General features: G+C 38.7%; 3 protein-coding genes across 3 annotated transcripts; 1 reads left to right on the top strand and 2 right to left on the bottom strand.

Annotated features, from left to right (window-relative positions):
- Positions 1 to 3,623: 3,623 nt before the first annotated feature.
- LOC117071742 (beta-defensin 107A) lies at positions 3,624 to 8,853 on the bottom strand. Its single transcript, XM_033191724.1, has 2 exons — positions 8,629 to 8,853; positions 3,624 to 4,966 (listed from the first exon to the last, which is right to left on the bottom strand). Exons 1-2 carry the CDS (start codon positions 8,696 to 8,698, stop codon positions 4,824 to 4,826), a joined length of 213 nt encoding a protein of 70 aa, XP_033047615.1. The 5' UTR covers positions 8,699 to 8,853; the 3' UTR covers positions 3,624 to 4,823.
- Positions 8,854 to 14,878: 6,025 nt separating this feature from the next.
- Positions 14,879 to 16,954, bottom strand: LOC117071594 (beta-defensin 105A). The gene is made up of 3 exons (XM_033191713.1): positions 16,833 to 16,954; positions 16,451 to 16,492; positions 14,879 to 15,182 (listed from the first exon to the last, which is right to left on the bottom strand). The coding sequence occupies exons 1-3, from the start codon at positions 16,900 to 16,902 to the stop codon at positions 15,058 to 15,060; spliced, it is 237 nt and encodes a 78-aa protein (XP_033047604.1). The 5' UTR covers positions 16,903 to 16,954; the 3' UTR covers positions 14,879 to 15,057.
- Positions 16,955 to 21,915: 4,961 nt separating this feature from the next.
- On the top strand, positions 21,916 to 22,697 carry LOC117071895 (beta-defensin 106A-like). The gene is made up of 2 exons (XM_033191738.1): positions 21,916 to 22,023; positions 22,445 to 22,697. The coding sequence occupies exons 1-2, from the start codon at positions 21,916 to 21,918 to the stop codon at positions 22,625 to 22,627; spliced, it is 291 nt and encodes a 96-aa protein (XP_033047629.1). The 3' UTR covers positions 22,628 to 22,697.
- Positions 22,698 to 27,402: the final 4,705 nt, after the last annotated feature.

Raw genomic sequence — 27,402 nt, 5'->3', positions numbered from 1 at the left:
CAGGGACGGAAGTGCACCATGTGAGTAGAATGGCTTTCATAAGAGAACAGAGAGTCCTTAACATTTTCGGTTCAGTTCCCCAGAAGAATGAAAGTGAGCAATTTTGAATGGAAATGATTGTCAAATGGGAACATAAACTACGAGCATATTGGCAACAAAGGAAGTTTAGCGACAACACTCCCTCAGTTTCAGTTAAAGTGATTTACGCTAAGTTGATAAACCAGTTGGTTTAAATGGTCACAGGGCATTTTGTCTGTGACACCTCTCTTGACCTCAATGACTCCAGTCATAATTAGTCTAACCGCACATGTTCTAAACTCACACACGTCTTGGATCAGGCTACAGAACTTAACACATGGAATATTCATTTGCTGTACATGTGTCTGTCTACCCAATAAAGTCTGAACTTCTGTTCCTGGGGTTGAGCAAGGTGAAGCACTTGGTCATGCCCTCTCCATATCTCGTTTACAAATGAAAAGTGCAACACAGTGATATGCCACTGGACATGAAGGCAGTCATTTTACAAATTTATATTCTTAGCTTAAGAGATCCCAATTTGAAAGTGTTAGAGTGGGGCATGGAGCTCTAATTGTAAGTATTCTAGGCTTGTTACACTGATTATGATTAATCAATATAGTTCTGGAAACTGGGACTTAAGTGATCTCTAAGGCTACTTCTAGTTCTAATATTTGAGTGTTCTAAGGATTCGTAGACATCTGAATATGAATCTTAGACTAATTTTTATGGTTTGTCAATTCATGTGTGTGTGTGTGCTCATGTGTGTGCTCCTACATCATGAAAAAGTAGAACTCTTCCTTTACTTCATGCAAAGTTCAATCCACAAATTATAAGTAAATTTTAGATAATTGGTAGTGAGGATGAATTTGTTAACACCAAGTTTGACAGAGTAAGAGTAGAGGCTGAAGATAATAAGGCACTGATCTAGAACAACATCAGTGAGGAGGAAGAGGGAAGGAGATAATTGCATTAAGATTCACAGGGATTAATGAGCAATTTATGCAGATTAATGTCATGAGTAAATTGTGTGACTTATTCAGAAAAGTAAGCATTCCTGAGTAAACCTCTACTTTTAACCTGCATGTCAAGTAAATGATAACAATATTTTCTAAGGTTTAGAATATTAAATGAAGACAAGATTTGAAAACAAACCAATAAATTGCAATAAAGACATTACCTTTGAAGTGCCTATCAGAAATCCACTTAGAGTAGCTCAATAAACTTAAATTGGATATATAAGTAATGGAAGGTTGAAAAGGCACAGAGATAACCACACAAAAGAGATATCACTTTTAAACGTAGGAGCAAAGGAGTAAAGGTACTCTTGGGGGCTACTGCTCAAAATTCTCTTACTTGTACGTAGCTAGAGCTTGAACCTATGAGGGGGGGACACAGTACCAGGTGCCCAGGTCTCTTAGTGGGGTACACCACATAAGGCATGCTTAAAATTTTAAGGGGAGCAATGCTCAATGACTGATGTACAGGCAAATGAGGCAGAGGCACTTGATAGCCAGTGTTCAGACGTCTGAGGAGGAGACATGGTCCAACAGGTGCGTGGATAGACAAGGTGCATAGAAAAGCAGATTGTAGCTCAGCTGGTCCTCTTACAACCAAGGAGGTAGAGCTAAGATGCTGCTGGTCCTTTTCTAGCACATTTGTGGGGCTGCTGAAAAAGTGGAAAGAAAATAAAGCCTGAAGCCTGGAGCCAACCATCTGCTGCCATTGGAATGCGGCTGACAAAAACAGCATAGGAACAGATGCCTTCACTCTTCATTTTGTTTTCCACTCTCCTGCTAATACCTTTCATTAAAGGTGCTAACTGGCCAAGAAGTATGACAAATGTAGTTTTCAGAGTCTCAGCACAGCACCACAGAGCAAAGAAGTCATAAAAGTAAAAAAGTAACACCATGTCATTAGTACATAAAGAGTGAGAACTTATGGAATGGAGGAGATTGTTTAGAGATAGCACGTTTAATAAGAAGAGGATGAAACATAGGTGAAAGCAATCCCAGCCAAGAGAATATTAGCAAGAGTCAGCAAAGAAGACTAAGAATGTGTGGCGAAGACAAAGAGAAATGTCCAGCAGACAAACATTCTCACAGGCAGAAGAGAGAGAAATTAAGGTGCAGGAGATAGATCACCTTGTAAAATGTTTCAGAAAAGGCCTGAAAGATGAATACTGGCCATAGGTCACTGGAGTCAGCCCTGGTCATTTATTAAGAGAACAGCTACTATTAAGTGACTAAGGAGGTACCTGATAGCTTTATAAAGAGAAATTCCATTAGTATGATGACAGCTAAAATAATCTTCTCCTTTTCCTTCTCCTTCTCTTTCTCCTCCTCCCCTCCCCCTCCCCTCCCCCTCCCTCCTTCCTCCTCCACTGCTGCTGCTTCTTCTCCTTCTCCTTCTTCTTCTTCTTCTTCTTCTTCTTCTTCCTCTTCCTCTTCCTCTTCCTTCTTCCTTCTTCCTTCTTTCTTCTTTCTTCTTTCTTCTTTCTTCTTCTTCTTTCTTCTTCTTCTTCTTCTTCTTCTTCTCTCTTCTTCTTCTTCTTCTCTTCTTCTTCTTCTCCTTCTCCTTCTCCTTCTCCTTCTCTTTCCTCCTCCTCCTCCTTCTCTTCCTCCTCTTCTTTTGAAACAGGGTCTCGCTCTGTCATCCAGGCTGGAGTGCACTGGCTCACTGCAGTCTCAACTTCCAGGGCTCAACCCCCAAGCAATCGGGACTGCAGGTGTGAGCCACTACACCTGGCTTTTTTTTTTTTTTTTTTTGAGACGGAGTCTTGCTTTTGTCACCCAGGCTGGAGTAGAATAGCATGATCTTGGCTCACTGCAACCTCTGCCTCCTGGGTTCAAGTGATTCTCCTGCATCAGGCTCCCGAGTAGCTGGAATTACAGATGTGTGCCACCATGCCTGGCTAATTTTTATATTTTTAGTAGAGACAGGCTTTCACTAGGTTGGCCAAGCTGGTCTCGAGCTCCTGATCTCATGATTTGCCCGCCTCGGCCCCACAAAGTGCTGAGATTACAGGCGTGAGCCACTGCACGCAGCCTAAATTTTTAAAATTTTTTGTAGAGATGGGGTCTCTCTCTGTTGTCCAGGCTGGTCTTGAACTTCTGGGCTCAAAGGATCCTCCTGTCTTGGCCTCCCAATGTGCTGAAATTGCAGGCATGAGCCTCCATGCCTGGCTTTAAGACGTTTCTATAGGTTGAGAAGGAAATAGGATATGAAAACACTGGAGATAGGAAATGTATGCTGTATTTCAAGTCATTTGACATTGACAGAGAAAGAAGAGGAAAAAGAAAAAAAGAAGAAATGAGAAAGCCTAAACACACTTAGATTCTCAAAGGCAGTTAGTTTTATGTGAGACAATGGATAAGGAATTTCTAGGGAAAATGCAGAAACAGAAAAATCCTCTGATTGAAACAGATAACTACATAATTTCCTCCAGCATAGTTTTAAGAATAAGAAAATTAGCACCAAGAAGACAAGTGGTAATACCAGAAGATCTTTCAAAAACATATTTTATTTCTTATTTTAAAACATTTTACACATTGTCTTATTCCAGATTTTTTTTTTCTCTTTTATTTGCATCTCTATACGAAGCCAGCTTAATTGAATAGAGAAGAAAATTTTCTGGAGCAGCGCAGAGGGATTTTGCTTCTTCTGTTCTGGGAGGGTGTGCTATAAGTCTTCTATGATGAAATAGTCTGTGATATATGCTTTCCTCTGCTAGAAAGCCGGGACTCCAAATTTTGGCAAATTAGGGAAAAGGCAAGCCTCAGTTTGCCATTGTTATCATTGTTATCATCTGAAAGGGCAGGGATTGCAGGATCACAACAGAGATTTTAGAAAGTGTCTTTTTTTTTCTATGTTTTTTTTTTTTTCAGTTTGTTTGCATTTATTCCTCCATTTAACTGTTCACCTGAACACGCTGAGAAATGTTCCATCTTTAGGATTGCCTTTTGTTGTTCTGTTATCCTCCAGCATGCTATTTTGTGGGCATGCTAAGCAGACAAGTCCAGAAAGCCCAAAGATGGAATATAAATGTGACTAAGTCAGTAACTGTATAATCTTCTTGAGTCTCACTCTTCTCATTTGTAATAAGGGCATTGAATTCGATTACCTTTGGGGAACTTACTGCTTCAGAAACCCATGATTTGATCAATTCTCACTGCAAATGGCCAGAATGAAGATATTGCTCCATCTACAGTCAACTTGAATCTTGATATGGGTGCATTTCATTCTAAGACTTGATGTTTTAGATCTAACAGGTAAATGAACAAGACTCTAAACAATTCCTACCTATAAAAGAGAGATAGGAGTACATGACAGTGATACTGCTGAAGCAGCCACAATTAGCATCTGGCAGGTATTCCCTTTACTGAGAGGTTCAATCTGCTCACATTATAGATATCAGAATTTTGGCACAGAGGGCCCAGTGTCCTACAACTGTTTAAAGCCAGAGCTATAACTTTAGAACTCAATTCACCTGAGTGCCAGTCCAACCATTCCATTCCATCTGTTTCATCTATTTATTCAATGGCTCACTTTTTTATAAAGTGAAAAAAATCATTAATAGGCCCTGTGTCAGGAACTGACAGTGCAGAGGTCAACAAGATATAGTGTCTGCCTGGAAGAAGTTCACAGCCTAGGAAGGGTATCTCCCTGTAGCATTGGAAGCTGGACTGACATGGTTTCAGATAATCCAGACTGCAGATCAAAGAGAGACGGTGCAGAGAGATTTGTCCTGCTGATATCGCAGCCAGAGAATCTTCACCTCTTTCATTCTTGCAGGTGGTGCTTAGTTTTTAATGTTTCTTTCTGGTTTTGCAGCAATATGGTGTTAATTCAGCTCTACAGCCCCCAATCTTTACTTCAAAGGTAAGACATTCAGCTTCACAGTGACCTTCCATTCTCTTACAAATTAGTGCTCTATGAATTGCTGTCCTGGCTAAGAAAAGAAAGCAATTTGTCTTTAGTTATCTATTAATTAGTAACTATAAGATAAAATTACATTGCCCAGGCCAAATTCAGACTTCCTCATTACCGTAACTCCTAGAGACACAGACTACAAACCTAGAAATTAGAAAAATAAAATGTTATCTGAATAGTCATGTCTGAGCTCACACCCCTGGTACAATATAATCAATGTCCTTATTAAATAGCTAATTGGAAAAAACAGAAAAGATTTTCATATGTCAAAATCATATCTAGCTTGTACAGAAACAGAATGTTTCTTCCAAGGAAGGTGACAAAATACTTTCTAATTCCAATGAACCATCCTTATCAACAGATTTTTTTTTCATGTCTCCAAATAGTCTCTGATTTACAGCAAAAGTTAAAGATTGTTCTGTTACATTACAGGCAGACCAGTAGTAGATCATATGCCCTGGCATACGGTTTTGGAGTCTCACCGTTTTAGGTAGAAACATAAACAACATGATGCTAGTCCTTCTCAATTTACTGTGCAAAGAACACCAATGGAATCATGTATTTAGTTCTGACAAGCAAATTTAGAGGGACATAGGCAATGTGTATTCATTCATAACAGAGATTAGGTTGAAGGGAAAAAAAATATGTCAAAACAGGAACTTTTTTAATTGGTAAGATACATTCTTAGGAAAAAATAGTGGAAGAAGCAGCAGTTATTCTCAAAAGGAGTAATGTTCATTCCTGGAAATAACAACTTTGGGGGAAGAACAGTACATATTAGCTGCCATATATCTGAAATATTATCATGTGGAATATATTTTGTTAGTGCCAAGTTAAGGCAAAGACTAATGGAAAGAAATTTCAGGGACTTAGATTTCTGCTCCAATTAAGGAGAAATTTTTAAATAGTCCAAACTTGAACTTGGGATACTGTGAGCTACAGATCACTGAAATTTATCAGGTATCTAGATAATCAATTGACACACACACACACACACACACACACACACACACATATATAATCATGTATAGGGTGTTGAATACTGAATCATGGCAGAGAACAAAAAAATAAGTAGAAGAACAAATGACAGTTAAACAATGGTAAACTCTAACATAACATAGAGTATGTGCCTGCCACTGCCCAAGCAGTTATATAGAAAGATTGTTAAACTGTCCCAAAGCAGTCATTTTTACTTTCAGACTTTTAGTCATAGAACCTCTGGGTTTCTCTAGACACATGAATATTTAGCTAATCACATCAGCTCCTAGCTTCCTATTTCTATATGTCCACATGAACAAATCTGGAAAAATGAAAAGGGAGTGGAACCATGTGAACTGCTTCTATGTAATCTTAATCATGTTCTATACTTTCTAACCCTGCCTATTAGAACATCCTTGGAACCAAATAAAATGGTCAACTGTTTAGGATGGCAGGGTTGACCTTCAGCCCAAATCACAACAAAACTCGGTGAAAGAGAACCCTCTACCCTCACCTAGCCAACTTAGCTATTTTTGGACTTTTACATGAAAGAGAAATAAGGTTTTGTCTTTCTTCAGTCACTCTATTACTAAGATTCTTCATTATAACAAGTTAGTCTCTAATTAACATAACAAGTTTATTCATCTTCAAAACAATGCTATTATTATTATCATTTATATAATGGTAAAACAGAGGGTACATACAGCTTATAAAGATTAGCACTGAGATCCAAACTCATACAGTTTGGCCTAACAGCCTATGTTTATTGCCTTTTATATTGATCATTAAATTCACTTCTAACTGAGGTTCTATGTGATTATGGTGATGGTGGTGGTTCTAATTTGTGCCCAAACTATGCTTATTATTGTAATTCAAATACATCTGAGATGAGTTTTGTGGACAGGGAGCTATTATGCCTCCACATCCATAGACTGATCTGAATAAATTGGAGTACTGATTAAATTGAGTGGGGAAGATAATTTAAAAGGAGTTTATCTATCCCAGAGCATTGTCTGACATCTATGAAAAGATGCTGAGGGCAGAAAATAGGGAACTGATTTTACAACTGAGACTTTCATGGAGTCACTGAAACTTTCATGGGGTCAAGGAGGTCACCGAAACAATGGAGTCACTTAGACTTTCATGGGGAAATTGTTCTTTGCCTCTGTTCTTTAGTTCTAGTCTTGTATGTTCCCAAATGTGCAATACAAATACTACTTCTGTAGCATTTGTACTACAGACGTACAGTACTACCAGGAAGCCGATCTGCATTTCCTAGTTAGAACCAAGTTTCCACATCTATGGCTTCTCTTTATACTTTGCACCTTTTATGGCACTTGTGAAAACTGATTCATATTAAAGTTATTTGTGTATTTTCCTGTCTCATTGATATACTTACTTATACATGTTAAATGTATTGAAAGCTTATTTACCACCACAGGCAATGTCTTTTTGAACAACACAGAAAGAATAGACTAATAACTTCAAGCAAATTAAGGTCAATGTCCATGCTTTAATTCTGTTTTTACCTTTTTATTTTACCTACCTTTATCGTAGTGGACAGAACAATTTCTTATAAGTGGTTAGCACACATTCAGTATCTATTGGTTTTCTAGGACTACTGAGGACAGAATGTATAATAAAGAAATGTAGAAATTCAGGAGCCATGAAGGAGCAGACAGGGGGCTTTGTGATGCATGGAGAACCTCTAATAGGAAAAGCTTCACAACAGAAGGAACGAAGGATAGTTGAGGAGGTATGGACATAAACATTTCTTAGGAACACAGTCGTGGTTGTATCAAGCAAAGAGAATCTCAAAGATGCAAAGACTTAAGAGATTCGTAAGCAAGATGTTAGTTTAGTGGTTTTAATAGTGTAATTTTCAACCAGTGTGTGAAAGCCAAAAAGTCTAAAATAATTTATGGATAAGATATTTGGACCAATGACTCAGACCTGAAAAAAAATTAGCTGTCTGAGGATCGAGTAACACAACTTCAGTTTAATTTAGACTCCAAAGGCTGTACTTCCCTAACTTAACAAATATGTTTGGCATTTGCCTTGGAGATTTTTTTTTTTTTTAATTCACTTTGGAATATGCTGAACCTGGCCTGGTGCGTGGCTCATGCCTGTAATCCTAGGGCTCTGGGAGGCAGAGGAGGGGTGGATCGTGAGGTCAGGAGATCGAGACCATCCTGGCTAACACGGTGAAACCCTGTCTCTACTAAAAATACAAAAAAAGTTAGCTGGGCGTGGTGGCGGGTGCGTGTAGTCCCAGCTACTCGGGAGGCTGAGGCAGAAGAATGGCGTGAACCCAGGAGGCAGAGCTTGCAGTGAGCCGAGATTGCGCCACTGCACTTCAGCCTGGGCGACAGAGTGAGACTCCATCTCAAAAAAAAAAAAAAAAAAAAAAAAAAAAAAAAGTGCTGAACCTGCGTTGCAGATTATAAAAGGAGGAAAGAGATCTAAAAGTACAAAGAAGTCTAAATTCCTTGGCAGAGCTGTTAGAGAAGTTGACTAGATACTACTAAGGTTGGGGACGTCCCAGTCAATGTGCTCCCATTGTTTTGTGTCTGAGCTCAGGAAAAGATTTTCAGTGACTGGTTTGCCTTGGAACCTTCAACTTTGTAAAAGTTGAGCTTTCTTCTCAAAAGACAGATCCTGAGCAGACTGTCATCTCTACCTCTAAAAGAATTTCCGTCTTACCTTGGAAAATTTGAGCAAGAAGAATGAAAGCAGCAAAAATAAAGAAAAATATTTTCATGGCTCCAGGCATCAGGGGAGAGCTGATGAAGGAAGTGCAGTAGCTGGAATCAAGCTCTTTTATCAAGGGGCATTGATCAAAATATGTTCTACTGCCCTGAAGGGGCTGGAAGTCAACTTTGGTTTGTAATGTTCGCTGGGAACATACTATTTCCCATGCTCCACTGATTAATGCGTGGGCTGATGAATCAGATTTTATCTAAATCACATTTATGGGAGAGAAATGCAGAGAATCCTGCTTTTCTGCCTGGAATATTCTATTCTGTGTCTTTGTTTAGACTTCTCTCATTTTTCCTTCAAGTCTTATCTCAAGTATTACCATGTCAATAAGATACATAGCCACCATTCTTTTCCTAGTACATGATTTTACATAAAACCTATTCTTAAAAAAAATTAAAACAAACAAACAAAAACCTTTAATTTTAAGTTCAGGAGTACATGGGCAGGTTTTTGTTTTGTTTTTGTTTTGTTTTGTTTGGTCTTGACGCTCTATTGCATGGAGTGCTGTTGCTTGAGGAGAAAAGGGTTAATCCATTAAAAATACATAAAAACCATTAATATGTGTTTACATTATTTGATTTAATTAAAGGGAGAAATAGACATTTCTATATTTATAGCAGAACATTTTTACACCAGTTTGTCAGCAACTGATAGAACACAGGGAAAAATTAGCAAAGTCATACATGATCTGAACAATACCACCATTCCATCAACTAAATTGATATTTATAGAACGCGTCATAAGATAACTGAAAAATACACATTTTTTCAAGTACATATGATACATTCATACATATAAACCATATGCTAGGCCATAAAACAAATATTGATGTGTTTTAAAACACTTAAATTCCTCAGAGTGTATTTCTCACCACAAGGTGATTAAATTGGAAATCTATAAAATAAGCTATTTAGGATATTTCCAAATATGTGGAAATAAAGCAACATAATTCTAGATTGTGTATGCATCAAAGAATAAACAATGAGAATAATTGGAAATCATTTGTATATATCAAATTTTGTGGAACACAACAAAACAATGACTTTGAAAGAAATTTGTATCCAAATACTTATCATAGAAAAGAAGAAATGTTTAAATCTATGACTTAAAATTATGCTCTAAGAACCTTAGAAAAGGGAACAATGTAAGCCCAATTATACAGAATAAATGAAAAAGAAGTTGTCACTACAGATCCAAGAAACATTAAAATAATATAAAAATTTTGTCAACATGTATATGCCAAAACATTTCACAACTTACATAAAATGGAAAAATTCTCTCAAAAGTTTAACTTACCAAAATTGACACAAGAATTAGCAGAAAATATAAGTATTTCTATATCTCTTAAAGAAATTAAATATGTTATTAAATGAAGAATGGCTTCTGCTTAAGATGTAGAAATATGTAAAGAAAATCATCCCACACAAAACAAATACACAGAAAAACACATGGCAAACTGCAAATATTCAGTTTCTTGAACTCATTGGAAAGCTAAGGTCACAAGTCAGCCACCTACCTACAAATATAAGAAAAGGCAGGAACCTCTAAAAAATGAAGAACATGAGAGCTTGCTCACTGAAGCGGATTACCCCCAGAATATGATTTAAAAGATTTCAAGTAAAGTCTGTAAAGAATTGCTAAGAGCAAGCATAAACTAGAGAAACAATATAAACTTCTGGAGTCACAGACAAAAGAAAAATTCACACCAATGTCTAATGTCTTCTCCATAGACTCAGCGGGTGCTTATAGAAAAGATCAGAGTATTTCATGATGTAAGTTGGGTGAGGGGAAGAGTAGCCACAGTGAGAAAGAACGAAGGCTTGCAAGAATCTTTCTCTTATATGGAAAAGAAAGTCTTAATTTCTTAATTAAGAAACTGGAGGAAGAACAACACTTGTTTGTACAGCACTGGTGAAATAAACAATCTAAAAAATGCAAAATAAAATATTAAAGCTAGGATAACTAGGAGAAGGGAGCACATTAAAAAACAAAAACAAAAAACATCCTCTACTTTGTCAACAGAGAAGGCATACATGCCTCCTGCCGGTAGAAAGATGGCAGAATAACTGCAGCAAACTTCTCATCAAAAAATATGCAAGCCAGGCCAGATGTGGTGGTTCACACCTGTAATCCCAGCACTTTGGGAGGCCGAGGTGGGCGGATCACTTGAGCCAGGAGTTTAGTCTGAGACTAGCCTGGGCAACATAATGAGATCCCATCTCTACAAAACATACAAAAATTAACTGGACATGGTGACAGGCACCTGTGATCTGTCACCTCAGGAGGCTGAGGTGGGAGGATCATTTGAGCTCCGGAGACACAGAATGCAGTGAGCCGAGATCATGCCACTGCACTGAGCATCAGAGTGAGACTCTGTCTGAAAAAAAAGAAAAAAAATCGAAGCAGAAGAAAATGGAATAACATCTTTACAATGTACCAGTGAAGTCACTTGGTCCTGGGTTTTACTATGTGGGATTTTTGTTAGTGTTATTATTATCAGTTCATGCACTTTATTTGTTATTGGTCCATTTTAGACTTTCTATATCTTCTTGAATTAGGTTTGATATGTATGCATTTCTAGGCATTTATTCATCTAGGTTATCAAAATTGTTGCCATACAATTAATTGTTTACAGTATTCCTTTAAAATACTTTAAAAAAATTTTCCTAAGATCATTTGTAAAACGTCTCTTTCAATCATGATTTTGGTAATATGGGTATTCTTTTTTTTCCTTAGTCAGTCTAGTTAGAGGCTTGTCAATTTTGTTGATCATTTCAAAAAATAAATTTTTGTTTTGTTGATTTGTTCTATTGTTTTCTTAGTTTCAGTGTCATTTATTTCCACTCTAATATTTATTATTTTCTTCCTTCTGCTTGCTTTGGGTTTAGTTGGCTGTTCCTTAATTTTCTTGAGATGGAAGATAATTTATTGATTTTACATCTATCTTCTTTATAAATACAGGCATTTGCACCTATAAATTTTCCTTTAAGCATTGTTTTAGCTGTATCTCACAGTTTTGGTAAGTTGTTGTTATGTTGTGTATTTTAAAGTGTTTTGGGGATTCCCTTTAAAATATTTTCTGCGTTCCCTTATGTTTTCTGCTTTGACCCATCATTTATTTACACTTGTGTTGTTTAATTTCCACGTAGTTGTGGCTTTCCCAAATTTCTTTCTGTTATCTCATTGTGTTCAGAGAACATACTGTGTATGATTCCTATCCTTTTAAATGTATTGAGGGAGTTTGTTTTTAAATCTAACATACAGTCTATTCTAAAGAATATTTCATGTGAACAGAAGAAGAATGTGTATTTTGCTGTAATTGGTGCAGTGTTCCACAGATGACTTTGAGATCTAATTGTTTTACAGTGCTGCTTAAATCTTATATTTCCTTGCTAATCTTTTTTCTAGTTGTTTTGTCTATTATTAAAAGTGGTACATTAAAGCCTACTGCTATTACTGTTGAATTCTCTATTTCTCTCTTCAATTCCGTCCATTTTCCCTTCATGTATTTTGGCACTCTGTTGTTAGAGGCATGTGTTTATACTTGTTATATTATCTTGATGGGTTAACTCGCTAACATTATAAAATGCCCTTCTTCGTCTTTAGTACCAAGTGTCTCTTAAAGTTTGTTTTGTGCACTATTAGTATAGCCACTACAGCTCTCTTTTGGTTATTGTTTGTTTGGCAAATCTCTTTCCATCCTTTTACTTTCAGCTTCTTTGTTTTCATGAATCTAAAGTGTAAAGAAAAAGTGTTCCCGGGCCAAACTGAGGGTCGGCCTGCTATTTCTCACAGCCCAATAACGAGATGCAAATAAACTGGGGAGGAAGAGAGCTTTTATTTCTGCAACCAGTTACAGGGAGAAGGCCTGGAAATTATCACTAGACCAACTAAAATTACAAAGTTTTCCAGAGCTTATATACCTTCTAAACTGTATGTCTATGTGTAAGTGTGCATTCATCTAAAGACTTACGTTATTAACTTCTTTTAATCTATAACTAAGGTCTGAGTCCCGAACACCTTCCTCTAGAGCCTCAGTAAATGTACTCAATCAAAATGGGTCCAGGTGCTGGGGTTATTACCCTTATCTTGTCTCCTGCTAAATCACTGATGTTTAGGGAGTTCCTTCAGATCTCCCACAAACTTGTTTAACCCTAAACAAGTCCTATTAAGAACTCCTTCGTTATTTTGTCATGCTTTAAGGCCCAGGAAAGGCCTAAGCAAAACTCCTGGTGGGATTTTGTTACATTCCAGCCTTTATATGAGGGCACTGTCTTTTTAAGCTTTTAATATTTAATGTAACCACTTAGTGAGTACTAAAACAGTTGTTATGGAGGCTTGGATTAGTGAGACCTGGCCTGCCACAAAAGGGGATAATTTGTGACTAGGTGAGCACCTGTGGGAAGTGTCCTCTGCAGCTGCCATCTGGATGCTACATGAGGTCATTATCAGGGCACCGCTACTGGTCTACCACGTTGTATGACTCTGAGACACTCACATGAATCTTTCATTAGAAGAAACTTCAACTAGGTTCCAGAGCATTTTTTTAAAGATAAAGCAATGCAGTATTTGGAATGAGTAAGTAGTATTCCAGTTTCATGGTGTTCTGTAAGCTAGCAGCTGCATTTGCAATGTGGAGACCTGGGGAGGAGGAGCATCTGCAAGCAGATAATTACTGTGAACTGGACTCTTAAGACCAAATACCCTACTTCCCACTTCCCTGGGGTAATTCTTGTATAAATGTAGAAAACACTCTAGGCTTCTTGAGGGCTGTGTTTCAAATCTTTTTTGGAGAACAGTGGATCATATGTAAATAGAATGAATCTAAAAATTGAATCAATCAAGCATTAAAAGGTTTCCCCCAATGGATAGTTCCAAAGAAAGAATTTAATACGTACAGATAAAGTGTTGGAAAAGATGACAATGCAAAGCAGGAGCAATGAGGCAAACTTCCTGATAGTCACAGCTGAAATCTCCCACTGCCCTAAGGTTTGAGGAAAAACGGAAGGATTTGTGTGAGCCTGGGAGCAGCACTGGCTGGCAGAAGCTAAACTTGCGGTGGGACTGCCAAGTGAGAGCAGAAGACAGAAAAGCAGGGGCGTTGCTGAGTGGGAAGAGCCACTGCTGGAGAAGAGAGGGAGCCGGGGAGAAATACACACTGCCCTCCCTTCTTCAGTCTTCCATTCTCCTAGGAGACACTTACATTGACCAAAACTAGCCAGGAGTCAGGAAGCCTAGAAAATGTAGTTTGCATTTAATAGTTCCTATTTTACTCAGCAAAGCAGAAAAAAACAAGGAACAGATTTGAGCACAAAGAGACAAATAATAGGCCCAAATGTTAAACAAAACATTGCTTAGTCTCATACGTTAAAACTAAGTAACCAAGTTTAAGTCACTGGTTATAGGGCTGGTAATTTTGACCTTTGTTTTGTGAAGCTGGATTTTATTTCACAAGGCAAAAGTTATACAGTCAACCATTTATGTACATTCTGTGTTGAACATTTTAAGTTAATCTCTAATCATTTTCTTTCACAGGTAAATACATCATACGTACTAGAATCAATGAATGACAGTATTTAGGCAAACCAAGAAACAATGTGAATATAAAAATAATGTATTTGATAGAGTTATTACTCCATTAACATAGTTAGTACATACAGATGGATACACAGAACATGACAGCAATGTGCACACCAGTTACTGGATCCTAGCTATGGCTCTGAAGAACTGACAGCCTCTTGAGCCTCAATATTTTCAAATATAAATAGGAGTAATAAAACCTACCTCATAAGGTAATCATGAGTCATATGAGAGAAGTATGGAAAATATTTCATAAATTATAAGGTACTCTACAAATACATAGTAGTGGTATCTGACTGAGCAGATACTAGGTACACATTTTTTTTAAAGGTCATCTCCTATAATCCCAGCACTTTGGGAGGCCGAGGCAGGCAGATCAACTGAGATCAGGAGATCGAGACCAGCCTTGCCAACATGGTGAAACCCCGTCTCTAGTAAAAACAGAAAAATTAGCAGGGCATGGCAGCATGAGCCTATAGTCCCAGCTACTTGGGAGGTTGAAGCAGGAGAATCGCTTGAACCCGGGAGGTAGAGGTTGCAGTGAGCCAAGATCGAGCCACTGCACTCCAGCCTGGGTGACAGAGTGAGACTCCATCTCAAAAAAAAAAAAAAAAAAAAAAAGTCATCTTTGAAAAATAAGCAATAAAATAAAAATAAAACAAAGAGAGAAAGAAATGAGACTGATTCTGAGACTCACTCACTGTGTGATTTGGATAAACCACATAACTTCTCTTGAACTTCTTTGAATATTCAGGCCTGCTTCTACGGCCATAAGTGTGCTGGTCTGGTTTGTCAGATCCTCTGTCTGCAGCAGAGAAAGTTCAGCCTGCAGCTTCCATCGGGTTTCTCATTCTCCAAGCACTCCTTCCTGCATTTTCCCCGACCGAGCTTGCACGACTCACAGACAGCAAACTTACCTGTGCCAAGAAACAGCTGCTGAGGGAGCTTTCCAGAAAATGTCTAGAAATGGGGAACAGGTCAAAAACCACCAAAAAGAAGGGAGAGTTCATATGTATGATTACAAATAATATTTTCAAGAATGAGCCCAGAGTTTTCAAAAAGAGGTCCTGCCTTTTGCAGTAGGGAGTTGGGGAGAGTTAGTTTTTAAGCAACAGATCGTCACAATTCCTACTATCTAAGTGTTTATAATCTTGCAGGGATCAAAAGTAAATGACAGGCAGACAAACAGACATACGTATTACAGAACTATAAAAATACATACCTGATATGACTGTGAAGTTTGCTAGACAAAAATGGGAGGGGTATATTGCGGTTTTGAAAAGATCCTTGAAGATGAAGTTAAGAAACTTAGGTTCAACTCTTGTTTGGGCTTAGTAATCGCCAGGTTCTTAAGGTCCGCATTCTCATTTGTCCAGTGGCCATTCTAGAAGCACCTGACTACATTTTTAAATCAGTTTAGGGATCAAATGGAATATTATATGCAAATATTTTTTTATAATAATACCTACCACATAGGAGTGTTTTGAGGATTACACGACAAACTCCGTGAAAAGTTTTTAACAGGATGCCTAGTACAGAGCAAACACTCAAGTACCAATAGCAACCTTAATATTTCTTACTTTGAAATTCTGTCTAAAACCTTTTCAACCTCATCTACAATATTTCTTTTAGTTTTGTTTACAGTGTGCTTTCTTTCTGTGTAAGATGACTTCAAAGAAAAAGAAAAGATCTGGGGGCTATTCGTTATGAATAGCTTTTCTGCAATGGTGCTGAGTTTTCATTGAAGCAACCTCACTCTTTAATTTGAGCTTCCATCAACTAACCTCATGCATTTGTGACATATATTATTACCAGACTTAGAAGCAGAGCTTGCAAGAGATGGGCAGGCATGTTCACAGAGCAGTGCTAATTGGCTGGTACAAGACTAAATCTAAGAACTTGGTTTAGTGAACACCAACAGCTAGTGGGAAAAGCCACTGAGTCCAAATCTCTATGGCCAAATTACAGTCCAGTCACAAAGATATTTTTCTATGAAATCAAAAATATCCAAATATTATACTTGGAACAAGAAAAAGAGAAGAAGACAAGTTAGTGAACTGGTTTTACAGACAATTCTGTTTCCACCACTATCTCTTTCCCCTCTTTGTCTCCAGACATCAGAGAGAGCTGACAGAGCCAGAGTTCCTAAGAGAAAAAATAATTATATAGAAGATATTTAACTTACCTGATGGAAATGGTTCGGAAAAATCAAGTCCTGCCTGGCACCCTAAATTCAAAACAAAATACATTTTGAAAATTAAAATCAACACAGGAATTAACACTGTATAAAACATTCCCAACTCCACGTGTGACATGGTATATCAAGAGACAGTAGATCACAGAGTTGCAATCTTTATTCTATTTCTCAAGGCCAGTATTCCAGGTAACCAGCAAAAACAAATTACAAAAAATATATACTATATGCAGTTTGCTCTTAGAGAATGTCACTGTAGGTCTAAGAAATTCCCATGACAGGCACCATGAGAGCTTGACCATTAGGGTCAAACATCGAAGAATCATCAGGCTTTATAATCTGCCCAATCAAAATCCCATCCATTTTTATTTACCTGATGGCTGTTGAACCAAAATGAAGAACACGGCAAATACAAAATAAAATGTCTTCCTGATCAGGGCCATCTTTTAGGGAAGACTCTTCAGAATAGAGATTGGGATTTCCTTGAGAAGACCCAAATGAGAGGCTCATTTTTATTTAAAAGTAATGGGGAGATGCTCTTGATCAGTGAAGCGAATCAACAAAAGCACAGTTATATGCTCCATTTCCCAGGATCAAGGGATGATATCATGGATAATAACCCTTGGCATCCAGAAAGCCTTTTATTTTGGGGAGTCTAACTGGTGTAGTGGAAAGAACACCAGGCTAGAGGTTGAAAGAGCAGGGGCCATGCTAGTTTCCGCCATACTAATGCAGGGGCCGGAAGCTAGTGACTCGTTTCATCTCTTCCAGCTTCTGTTTTCTGGGAGAAGATAAGAACCCACTCACAAATTCTGCTTGCCTCTCAAGGTTTTGTAAGAATCTAGTATGATTATAACGCAAAAGTGTTTTGAACATGTGGAATGCTTAGAAGGAGGCCTGGTACCATGTAAGAACTCAATAAATGTGAATTCTCACTTTTCTAGCTTTCATTTTTATTGTCTACAAGTGTCACAGGGAGAAAAGGAGGGGTAGCAATCGTTTTGTCAAGTTAGTTCTGAGTCCCCTTTCCTGTAAGATACCACTTCACACACCAAAGCCATAATTACTGCATATTTTAAATTCATTAAGGAAATGGGTATTGGCCCAGATGGGTGGCTTATGTCTATTATCATAGTTTTTGGGGAGGCTAAGACAGGTGGATTGCTTGAGACCAGGAGTTCTGAGACCAGCCAGGGCAACACAGTGAGACCTTGTCTCCACAAAAATAAATAAATAAATGTTTTTACTTTGCTAGGCACAGTGGTATGTACCTGCAGTCACAGCTACTTGGGAGGCTGATGTGGGAGGATCGCCTGAGCCAGGAGTTTAAGGCTGCAGTGAGCCATAAGCATGCCACTGCACTCCAGCCTGGGCAACGGAGCGAGATGCTGTTTCAAAACAACAACAACAACAAACACCAAAAAAACACACAAAAAAACGTGGAATGAAAAGCAAGATTTATACCATCTTCCCCTCAAATAAGTTCTGCTTATTCCTACCCTGTTGCCTATATTTACGTGATGTTCTGTTCTTCATTTCTGTAATGTAAAGTAGAAAAAATTTAAAATATAGACTACAAAGTATACGACTTACAAAGTATATGACCTTGGATAGGTTGCTTAATTTGATGAACCTCAAGTTTCCTAACCCTTAAAATGAATATATAATTATGGTACTTAGTCACAGAGCATTTAAGAAGCTTGCTGAGATAAGGTATATAAAGTACTTAGCAGAGTTCCTGGCTACTATCACTAGTACTACCTGCACATTTCTCTCTATTCAGCCTTGAACCTAAGTTTTCTGTAAACTCTTTTTCAAGTTCATTAATTCACCGTGAACCTTTTCTGACCTATGCAGGAAGGCACTCATTTTTATGTTGCTACTGTGACTTGCAAACAATTCAGATTCAGAATCCAAGCTCACGCCTGTATACATAGGGGATAGGGCTGAATCTCCAGGCTTTCAGCTTTTAGGCATTTTGTATAGCCTGCATCAGGACCAACCTCCTAGGTAAATGCCCAGTACAGTCACAGCTCTCTGCCTCAACTTGGGGTTTAATGCTCTGCAGTCACTGTTTTGAAAGTCTTAATAACTTTACCTTTGAATATATGCATTGTAAATAAGTCTGATGGGACAGTGGAGCATGCTCTGGGACTTTGGAAGCATGGCTTATGTGCACTCCAGACTACCTTTCCCTTTTCACCCTCCTAGGAATATTCTTAGCCACTCGTCCCTCACTTTTGGCACCCTGGGCCCCACCTGGCCTCCCCCTTACTATCCCCTTCCAGCAACCATCCACCCCACAGTAACCTAGCTGTGAATATACAAAGGACTGGAGTTGAGTGTCTAAGCCCTGAGTGTCTAGGGCAAGGCATGATGGTTACCAGCCCCTTGCTGTGCCAACGGTGCCATGATACAGGTGGGCAGCATGGCAGGACCCAGCACAAAAAGCGTGCAGCATACAGCAAGATTCACATTTTTTTAACAAATATATGCTTAGGTCAAGCCCCTTGCCAAGTTTGCAAAGCTCAAAAAGACTGAATCTGGAATTCAGATTCCACCTCACTATGGTTCATCAGCTCTTAACTGAAGCATTGAGATATTGTATAATTACTCTCATTTTACATATGAGTAAACCAAAAGCTGTTCAGGACCACAGCTAGGATTAGAAACCAAACTGCTGGACTCCAGATTTTTTAACTTTTTCTGTGTCTGCCTTACTCTGTCCTCCCTTCATCCCCACTTTCCTTCTTGAAAACTTTCCAGAATCAGAAAAAATGATAAGCTGTAGACTGAGTGACACCCACTGAGGTTGGCTGGGCTCTGCTCAGCAGAGCATGGAAATCCTCTCGTTTCTGATAAGCCTCACTGATCAAGATGTTACTCGGTCTGGAGAAATGTATAAATGTGGATGTTTGCTGCTCTTTCCTCATGGACACGGCGCTGATCTCTCAAGACGCTCCCAGTCATGAGGACTTTCCTCTTTCTCTTTGCTGTGCTCTTCTTTTTGACCCCAGGTAAAATGGACATCTTTACAGGGAAGGTGATCGGAGGTGGTGTCCCAGAGAGAGGGTCCCCTTCAGTGAACGCCTGGGTGTGATCAACCCATCTACTACAAGAGGTGATATCCCCCAACGCCTCTTCTGTAATTCCTTTGCATTTTACATTCTTATCTAGGAGGGGCTGTCACAGGTTTGAAAGAATAAAGGAAGGCCAGGAAAGATGTCTTTTGGCATCCAGTCTCATGCTCACTAACAAAAACAAAAATTGAAAAAAAATTAAAAACAAGGATAGCAGTCTATGGACCTTTTAAAATATAGTTACGGTAGAGATTGAGACAGGTAAGGAGGAGAGAGAGGTAAGGATCTGAGCTTAGAGACACCTATGCATCCATGCCAGTCATGGCAACAGGTAAAGCAGCATAACTTGGACTGCCATTTCTTAATCACATGTCATCAAGCCACATACTGTGACGAGAGTTTCACATAAAATGCATCTAGTCTTCCAGTGCCAGTGCCTTTAAGGAAAACTCTGTCCTATCTCTAATTTAATGGCAGTTAGAGAAAATCTTTTTGGGTTTGAAGGTCCATTTTACAAATTTGATTACAGATGCAGAAATTGTGCCTCAGATGGGTTGCTTTTCAGAGTCATATAGATAACCAAAACAAAGCCAGCGCAGGAGCCCAAGGTCCTGCCACAGTAAGAGGCATTACAGACGCCCTTCCCATATCAAAACTCTCTTCACTTTCTCCTGCTCCCGGGAATCTCCAATGGCTCCAATTGTATCCTCTCCAAAATTAAGGCGTAAGACTAGGCTCACGTGAGCCTCCAGAGAGCTAAAGAAAGGGATTCTCAGAACTCACAGTAAGTCCCAATGTGTGCCAGATGCCAGTGATATACGATCCCATGTGTAATGCTCAACTTTTCACATCAGCTGCTCATAGCTCTGGTCTGTTTTGTGACAAGCCTGTGAGAGGAGATTCTGTGTCAGGACACGAGGATATAGGACCCACAGTGACCTATGCTGTATTTAGGCCACTGGCTTTGATGTGCACGTTGAAAACTGGCCAGAGGTATCTTTTTCAGATCACTCACACTTATTATATAATTAGTCAAAAAAAGATGTTTATATACTATAAATTATCTATTAGATAATACTATAATTATAAAATTATAGATAATCATTTACTATAATTATATAATTATAGATTATCATTACATAACACTTGTTATATAATTATTAGATAATCTAATAATTATCTATTAGATATACTATAGTATAATACTATACTATAATAGAATTTAGAGAAAATCTTTTTGGTTTAGTATAGTATTATAGTATAGCATAGTATATACTATAATTATTTACTAGTATTATAATATGGTATTATAATATTATTATATAATAGTATAGTATATTATAATATAGTATAATGTAATATATATTGTAGTATAATATTATACTAGTATTATATACTATATAGTATTATACTAGTATATATACTATATATATATATATATATATTTTTTTTTTTTTTTTTTTGAGACTCTGTTGCCTGGGCTGGAGTGCAGTGGCACAATCTTGGCTCACCGCACTGCAACCTCTGCCTCCCAGGTTCACGCAATTCTCCTGCCTCAGCCTCCTGAGTAGCTGGGATTACAGGCACATGCCACCATGCCCGGCTAATTTTTTGTAATTTTAGTAGAGATGGGATTTCACCATGTTGGTCAGGCTGGTCTCGAACTCCTGACCTTGTGATCCACCCGCCTCAGTCTCCCAAAGTGCTGGGATTACAGGTGTGAGCCACTGCACCTGGCCAGATACTATATTATACTAGTATATATTACTAGTAGTATTATATACAAGTATATAGTATAGTATATATACTAGTATAATACTATAGTATATACTTTTATACTAGTATATGCTATAATACTAGTATTTTTATAGTATATATTAAGCTATACTATAGTACTATACTAAACCAAAAAGATTTTATCTGAATACCACATTGTAGTCTATAGTATAGTATATTAGTATCTGCCTTACAGTAGGGCAGAGAGAACATAGACCCCTGCCAGTGAGAGCCAGAGTTCATTGAGCTTTGAAATAATGGAGTATTTTCACTTATGAACTGATGTGCTCATCCTGGATAATGCTAGCACTAATCCATCTGGCTTAAGTTTTACGTAGATGTGAATTAGGTACCTTTATATGTTGACATTAAATAAATGTACATTATACTATAGACATTAAATGCAATCTCTGTACATCTGATGCCTTCATTATGTACACACAAATTGGGCAACTCTAAAATGTTGATCCTGGTAAGACGTGCTGTCTGTCCTTAACTTGAAGCAGGTTGCTCTTGAGACTGCTACTGATAAAGCCCTAAGGTGGGGACTGGAATTCTATGCAAACTGAACTGAGAAAATCTTAGAAAAGCATTCCGAACATGCTGCACCCTTCTTCTCTAAAGCACAAGTTTTCCACAGTTGATGCTTTGGTGGAATATAGAGGAGAAATTAGGCTGAGCCTTCCAAGCAAGTTTCCACCTAGCACAGTAAACTCATTTTCTCTTTGTATCTTTATCCCTTCCTTTGCTCTGGTCTGGAGCTATCTCCTCAGTCTCAGCTCCTGCTCTACTCTCACCAGGTAGCAGCCTCTAAGAGTGCACCAGGAAAAGTAGCCACCTCTGCGGGTGTTTATGGGAACCAGTTGATAATCATCCCCAACAGATTTCGATCATAGAACCATAGCTCAGGTTTCCCAAAGCTCCTACACAGCTTGGTCTCAAATGCTGAAAGACGAATGTATTCTTTCTGGTATTTTACCCTGTGTGACTACAAGACTGAACTATCATATAAAAATTAGGTCCCCTACCATCTCATCTACCGGTAGAATATGGCACTATGACAGCTTGTGAAAAAATCTTCACCAACTAGTCATACAACTGTATCTGGTAAACACACGTGTCTGAAAAGGGAATTAATCCAAATGGCTCCTTCCCTCGTGTAGCCAAGAATGCATTTTTTGATGAGAAATGCGACAAACTTAGAGGGACATGCAAGAACAATTGTGGGAAAAATGAAGAACTTACTTCTCTCTGCCAGAAGTCTCTGAAATGCTGTCGGACCATCCAGCCATGTGGGAACATTACAGATTAATGCAGAAGATTTAGGTTTCCAGAGAAGCATACACAACCTAGCTTCATTTTACTCTTGCCTCTACTGTAAGCAGACACTTTAATAAAAATAAATGACTGTCTTTGCTCAGTTTGTCAAGTGTTTCATTTAGAGAGGAGAGCAACACTGCCTGACCTTGCTGCTCCCTCCATCCTGGTTTGTTTTTCTATCATTCTGGGGTAAAGAGATTGTCCCAAAGCCGTATGATGTTTTCCTTAAAAGAGGACTAGAAGAGACTAGAAATCAACAAATCTCCAGCCTGTACTCAGTCAGTTGGCCCTTACTAACCTATTGAAATGAAAGAAGTAAACAAAATAGAAGAAAAAAAAGGGAGAAAGTGAGGTAGAAAGAAGATGAATAGGTAATGAGCACACTTTTTAAAAATTTTTACCATCGGCCGGGCGCAGTGGCTCAAGCCTGTAATCCCAGCACTTTGGGAGGCCGAGACGGGCGGATCACGAGGTCAGGAGATCGAGACCATCCTGGCTAACACAGTGAAACCCCGTCTCTACTAAAAAATACAAAAAACTAGCCGGGCGAGGTGGCGGCGCCTGTAGTCCCAGCTACTTGGAGGCTGAGGCAGGAGAATGGCGTGAACCCGGGAGGCGGAGCTTGCAGTGAGCTGAGATCCGGCCACTGCACTCCAGCCGGGGCGACAGAGCGAGACTCCGTCTCAAAAAAAAAAAAAAAAAAAAAAAATTTTTACCATCGTGCCATATGCCCACATAAATGAGCATACATTTACATGAATAGCTACATGAACGACAAATTGATGGATAGGCAGTCCATTTATCAAGGACTTTTGTGTGTCACACACTCACCTGTCTAAATTAATCATCATGACTCCATGTCTTTAATTGGGACTGGTTAAATATTTCCTGTAGACTTGTTCTCTCCACGTAAATCTGAGATAAAATTTGCTGACAGGCAGGGGGGTCGTAAATACCTCTATGATTCTCAGTAACTCCAGTGATTTAGATCCTCTTCCCCAAATCACTGCCTACTATTTTCCTAGGAACTGGCTGACAATTTACCTTCTGATTCTAAGCCTCAAAATTACTGTTATGGTGGGAATGTGTTCTTCCAAAATTAATGCTGAAGCCTAACTCCCACTGTGGTGATTAAGAGGTGAGGCCTTTGAGGAGGTGATTAAGCCTGAAGGGCCCTGCCCTCATGAATGGAATTAGCACCCTTATAAAAGAGGTTGAAAGAAGCTGCCTTGCTCCTTCCACCATGGGAGGACACAGAGTTTGTCTCTTCAGCCATGTGAAGGCTGAGCAACAAGATGCTATCTTGGAAGCAGAAACTGGGTCCTCAGGATACAACAAATCTTTTAGGTGGTCTTCTAGCCCCTAAAACTAAGTAATACATTTCTATTGTTTACAAATCATCCGGTATAAGAGATCTTATTACAGCAGCATGAAGGGACTGAGACAATTACTCAGTTTAAGTAAGAATTTCCTGTCATGTTTCCAATGCTTAAGAGTTAGTTTTGGTTTCCTGCTGGCTCAGAAATCTTGCCTTACCTCCCCTTTAATTTTTCAAAGTCGATAGATTGAACTCTATTATAATCAATAACCCTTTTATGAAAAGGATGTTTTAGTTACACTTTGTATTTTGAGATAATTGTAGATTCCTATATAGTTCCAAAAAAATAAGAATAATACAGAGAGATACCTAGATCTTTTACTCTATTTTCCTCAATAGTAACATCTTTGTAAAACCATAGTGCAGTATCACAACCAGGATATTGACACTGACGCATAACATTTCCATTATCGGGAGGACTTCTCCTGTTACCCTTTCAGAGCCACTCTGTCTTCCCTCACACCTCCACCTCCTTCTTAACCCTTGTATAAGTGATTTTTTCTCCATTTCTACAATTTTATCCTTTTAGGAATACCATATAAATGGAATGTATTACCCTTATTAGATTGGCTTTTTTCAGTCAGCATCACTTTCTGAGGATTCATCCAGGTTGCTGCATGTGTCAATAGCTCTTTCCTTCTCATTGCTGGGCAGTATTCCAGCATATGGATGAACCACAGTTTGTTTAATCACTCCCCCATCGAAGGGCATCTCTCTCTCTCTCTCTCTCTCTCTCTCTCTTTCTCCCCCCCTTCCCCCACTTCATCACTTCCTCTTCTCCTCTTTCCCTCTCCTTCTCTTTTGCATAGGGAAATCTAATTGTTCAAGCATAATTTGTTGAGAAGACTGTTCTTCCTCCATTACATTACCTTGGCTTCTTTGATAGACAGCAGTTGCTTTGGTCTTTTCTGAGCTATCCATTCTGTTCTATTGATGTCTTTGATCTATTTATTTATTGCTTCACCACTCCCACACTGCCTTCATCATTGCAGTTTTATAGTGAGTCTTGATATAAGGTAGTGTAAGTTCAGTGTATTAATCCATTTTCACACTGCTATAAAGAAATATCTGAGATGGGGTAATTTATAGAGAAAAAGAAGTTTAATGGACTCAGGGTTCCACATAGCTGGGGAGGCCTCACGATTGTGGCAGAAGGCAAAGGAGGAGCAAGGTATGTCTTACATGGTGACAGGCAAGACAGCGTGTGCAGGGGAACTGCCCTTTATAAAACCATCAGATCTTGTGAGACTTACTCATTATCATGAGAACAGCACAGAAAAAAAACCCACCCTAATGATTCAATTACCTCCCACCAGGTCCCTCCCATGACTCGTAGGGATTATGAGGGCAACAATCCAAGATGAGATTTGGGTAGGGACACAACCAAACCGTATCATCCACCAACCTACCAACCTTGTTCTTTTCAGTATTGTACTGACGATCTTAGGTCTTTTGAATCGGTTTGGAAATATTAACAACATATCTTGCTAAAAGTTTGATTGGGATTATATTTAATCTATAGATCAAGTTGTAAATAATTGACATCTTAACGTTAAATTCTCCAATATATGAACACAGAATATTTCTCTTGTTAAAATAATTAAATGAGAGGCCATGAGACTGAGGGAGTTTCAACACGCTCGGTTTCTACATAAACAAACTAAAACCCAACTTAGTTAGAATAGTAAAAGAAAACTTTAACCAATCAGAGACCACCAACTAACCTCTAACAAGGGACTGTCAACTGGAATGATTCGTATAAGGCTTTTACTCCACTTTAACCAATTAAATGTTTTATTTGCCGTTCTTCTATTTTCACCCTATAAAAGCCTTTTTTTCCCTCATGCCTCTTTGCCTGAGCCCCAGAAGACTTGTGACTTGGAGCCCGCTCTATTCTTAAATTGATACCTGCTCAAAAGAAAACTTTAAGATTTTTGTGTGCCTAAGTTGATTTTTTACCAGTTCTATTGTCAGAAGAGGGACCCAAGGAAGCCCTGATGGTGGTTCCTGGGACAATGAGTGACCAGATGGAGCTACCAGCTGAGCCCATTTACTCACTGCTTTCTCTCTGTGTCTGGATCCAACAGAAACTCGACTGGGTTCAACAGAAGGTCTTAAGAAGGTAGGGTTTGGGGAAGACAAAGAATCATGAGTTCATCCTTATCCAAGTAGTCTGGAACCTCTCCATCTGGGACTCTAGCTACGTTCATGTATAAAAATTATGAACCTGGAACCTGTGTTTTTCTAAATAAATGTGTAAACTTTCCTAACGACAACGTAGAATTACAGTGATCACAGTGAAGAAATTTTAACCTAAACAGTTATTCATCTTTAAGCTACATTGAAAGAGAAGTGATCTTAAATGCCTCAGAAAAAAATGACATATGTTTTTATTTGGCATGCGGAGGCTTCTAAAAGACTAAGCCAATCAAAACTTGCCTTTCTTAAAGACTCTTTGCAAAAGGCAAATTAAAAGCTTTTTAATCAGTGATGATAAAAAGTTGTACATTGACTCACTCAACTCTGAATACGCCTTCTTTTCCTCCTTTCTCTCTTCTTCCTCTGCCTAATTACTCTGATTCCACCAACCTCTTCACTCAGCTGCCTTTCTACTCTGAAGATGAGAAGAAAGGAAAATGCCTTCTAAAGTTAGGTCCTCAGATCAACTGTGTCTGCCTTCTTTAATTACCTTTATGTCTTGGTCAAAATCCGAACTGACAGAAATTGTGAAAGATTTCTCCAACTCAAAGGAAAACCTCCAGGAATTTGCGGAGGAATTCAGAATCCTCATTTAAGCATATAATCCATGACTTCCTGATCTTTGTCAATTTATCCACATGATACTGGGACCTGGTCCAGCCTGCAAATGGAGGCGATGGCTGAATGGAACTAACTGAGCATGATATTAAGGATCTTATGTCTCAGACAGCTGCAAGGGACAAACAAAAAAGAGGCAGGGGAAAAGGAAGCATTCTTTAATCTTATAAGTAAATCTCATCTTTACCTGGGCCTATGTCCCTGCACTGTGACCGCCAAGAGACTTTTTTTTTAATCTCTGTTAGCAGGCTGGAGTATAGTGGCACGATCTAAGCTCACTGCAACCTCCTCCTCTGGGATTCAATGATTCTTCTGCCTCAGCCTCCCAAGTAGCTGGGACTACAGGGGCATACCACCACATCTGGCTGATTTTTAATTTTTTTAGTGGAGATGGGGATTCACCATATTGGGCAGGCTGGTCTTGAACTTCTGACCTTGTGATCCGCCCACCTCGGCCACCCAAAGTGCTGGGGTTACAAGCGTGAGTCACCATGCCCGGCTCACAAGAGCTTCTTAGCTATCCCCATCCCTCAAGTGAGACAGGAAGGTCAGATGGGGCTGGAGTAGGGAAA

Source organism: Trachypithecus francoisi, unplaced genomic scaffold (genome assembly GCF_009764315.1).
Source record: "Trachypithecus francoisi isolate TF-2019V2 unplaced genomic scaffold, Tfra_2.0 Contig00164, whole genome shotgun sequence".
NCBI classification, from domain to species: domain Eukaryota; kingdom Metazoa; phylum Chordata; class Mammalia; order Primates; family Cercopithecidae; genus Trachypithecus; species Trachypithecus francoisi.
The sequence above is the reverse complement of the archived record's forward strand: the minus strand, read 5'-3'. Positions and strand labels throughout refer to the sequence as shown.

Bases quoted from the DNA above. Each gene is read 5' to 3' on its own strand.
- LOC117071742 (XM_033191724.1), bottom strand. From the start codon at position 8,698: ATGCCTGGAGCCATGAAAATATTTTTCTTTATTTTTGCTGCTTTCATT. The intron at 4,967-8,628 runs GTAAGACGGAAA...TTCTTTTCTTAG, and splicing joins TCTTGCTCAAATTTTCCAAG to CCAGGACAGCAATTCATAGA.
- LOC117071594 (XM_033191713.1), bottom strand. From the start codon at position 16,902: ATGGCCCTGATCAGGAAGACATTTTATTTTGTATTTGCCGTGTTCTTC. The intron at 16,493-16,832 runs GTAAATAAAAAT...TTTTGAATTTAG, and splicing joins TTTGGTTCAACAGCCATCAG to GGTGCCAGGCAGGACTTGAT. The intron at 15,183-16,450 runs GTAAGTTAAATA...TTCTTGGCACAG, and splicing joins TTCCGAACCATTTCCATCAG to GTAAGTTTGCTGTCTGTGAG.
- LOC117071895 (XM_033191738.1), top strand. From the start codon at position 21,916: ATGCTGCACCCTTCTTCTCTAAAGCACAAGTTTTCCACAGTTGATGCT. The intron at 22,024-22,444 runs GTAAACTCATTT...GTGTCTGAAAAG, and splicing joins GCAAGTTTCCACCTAGCACA to GGAATTAATCCAAATGGCTC.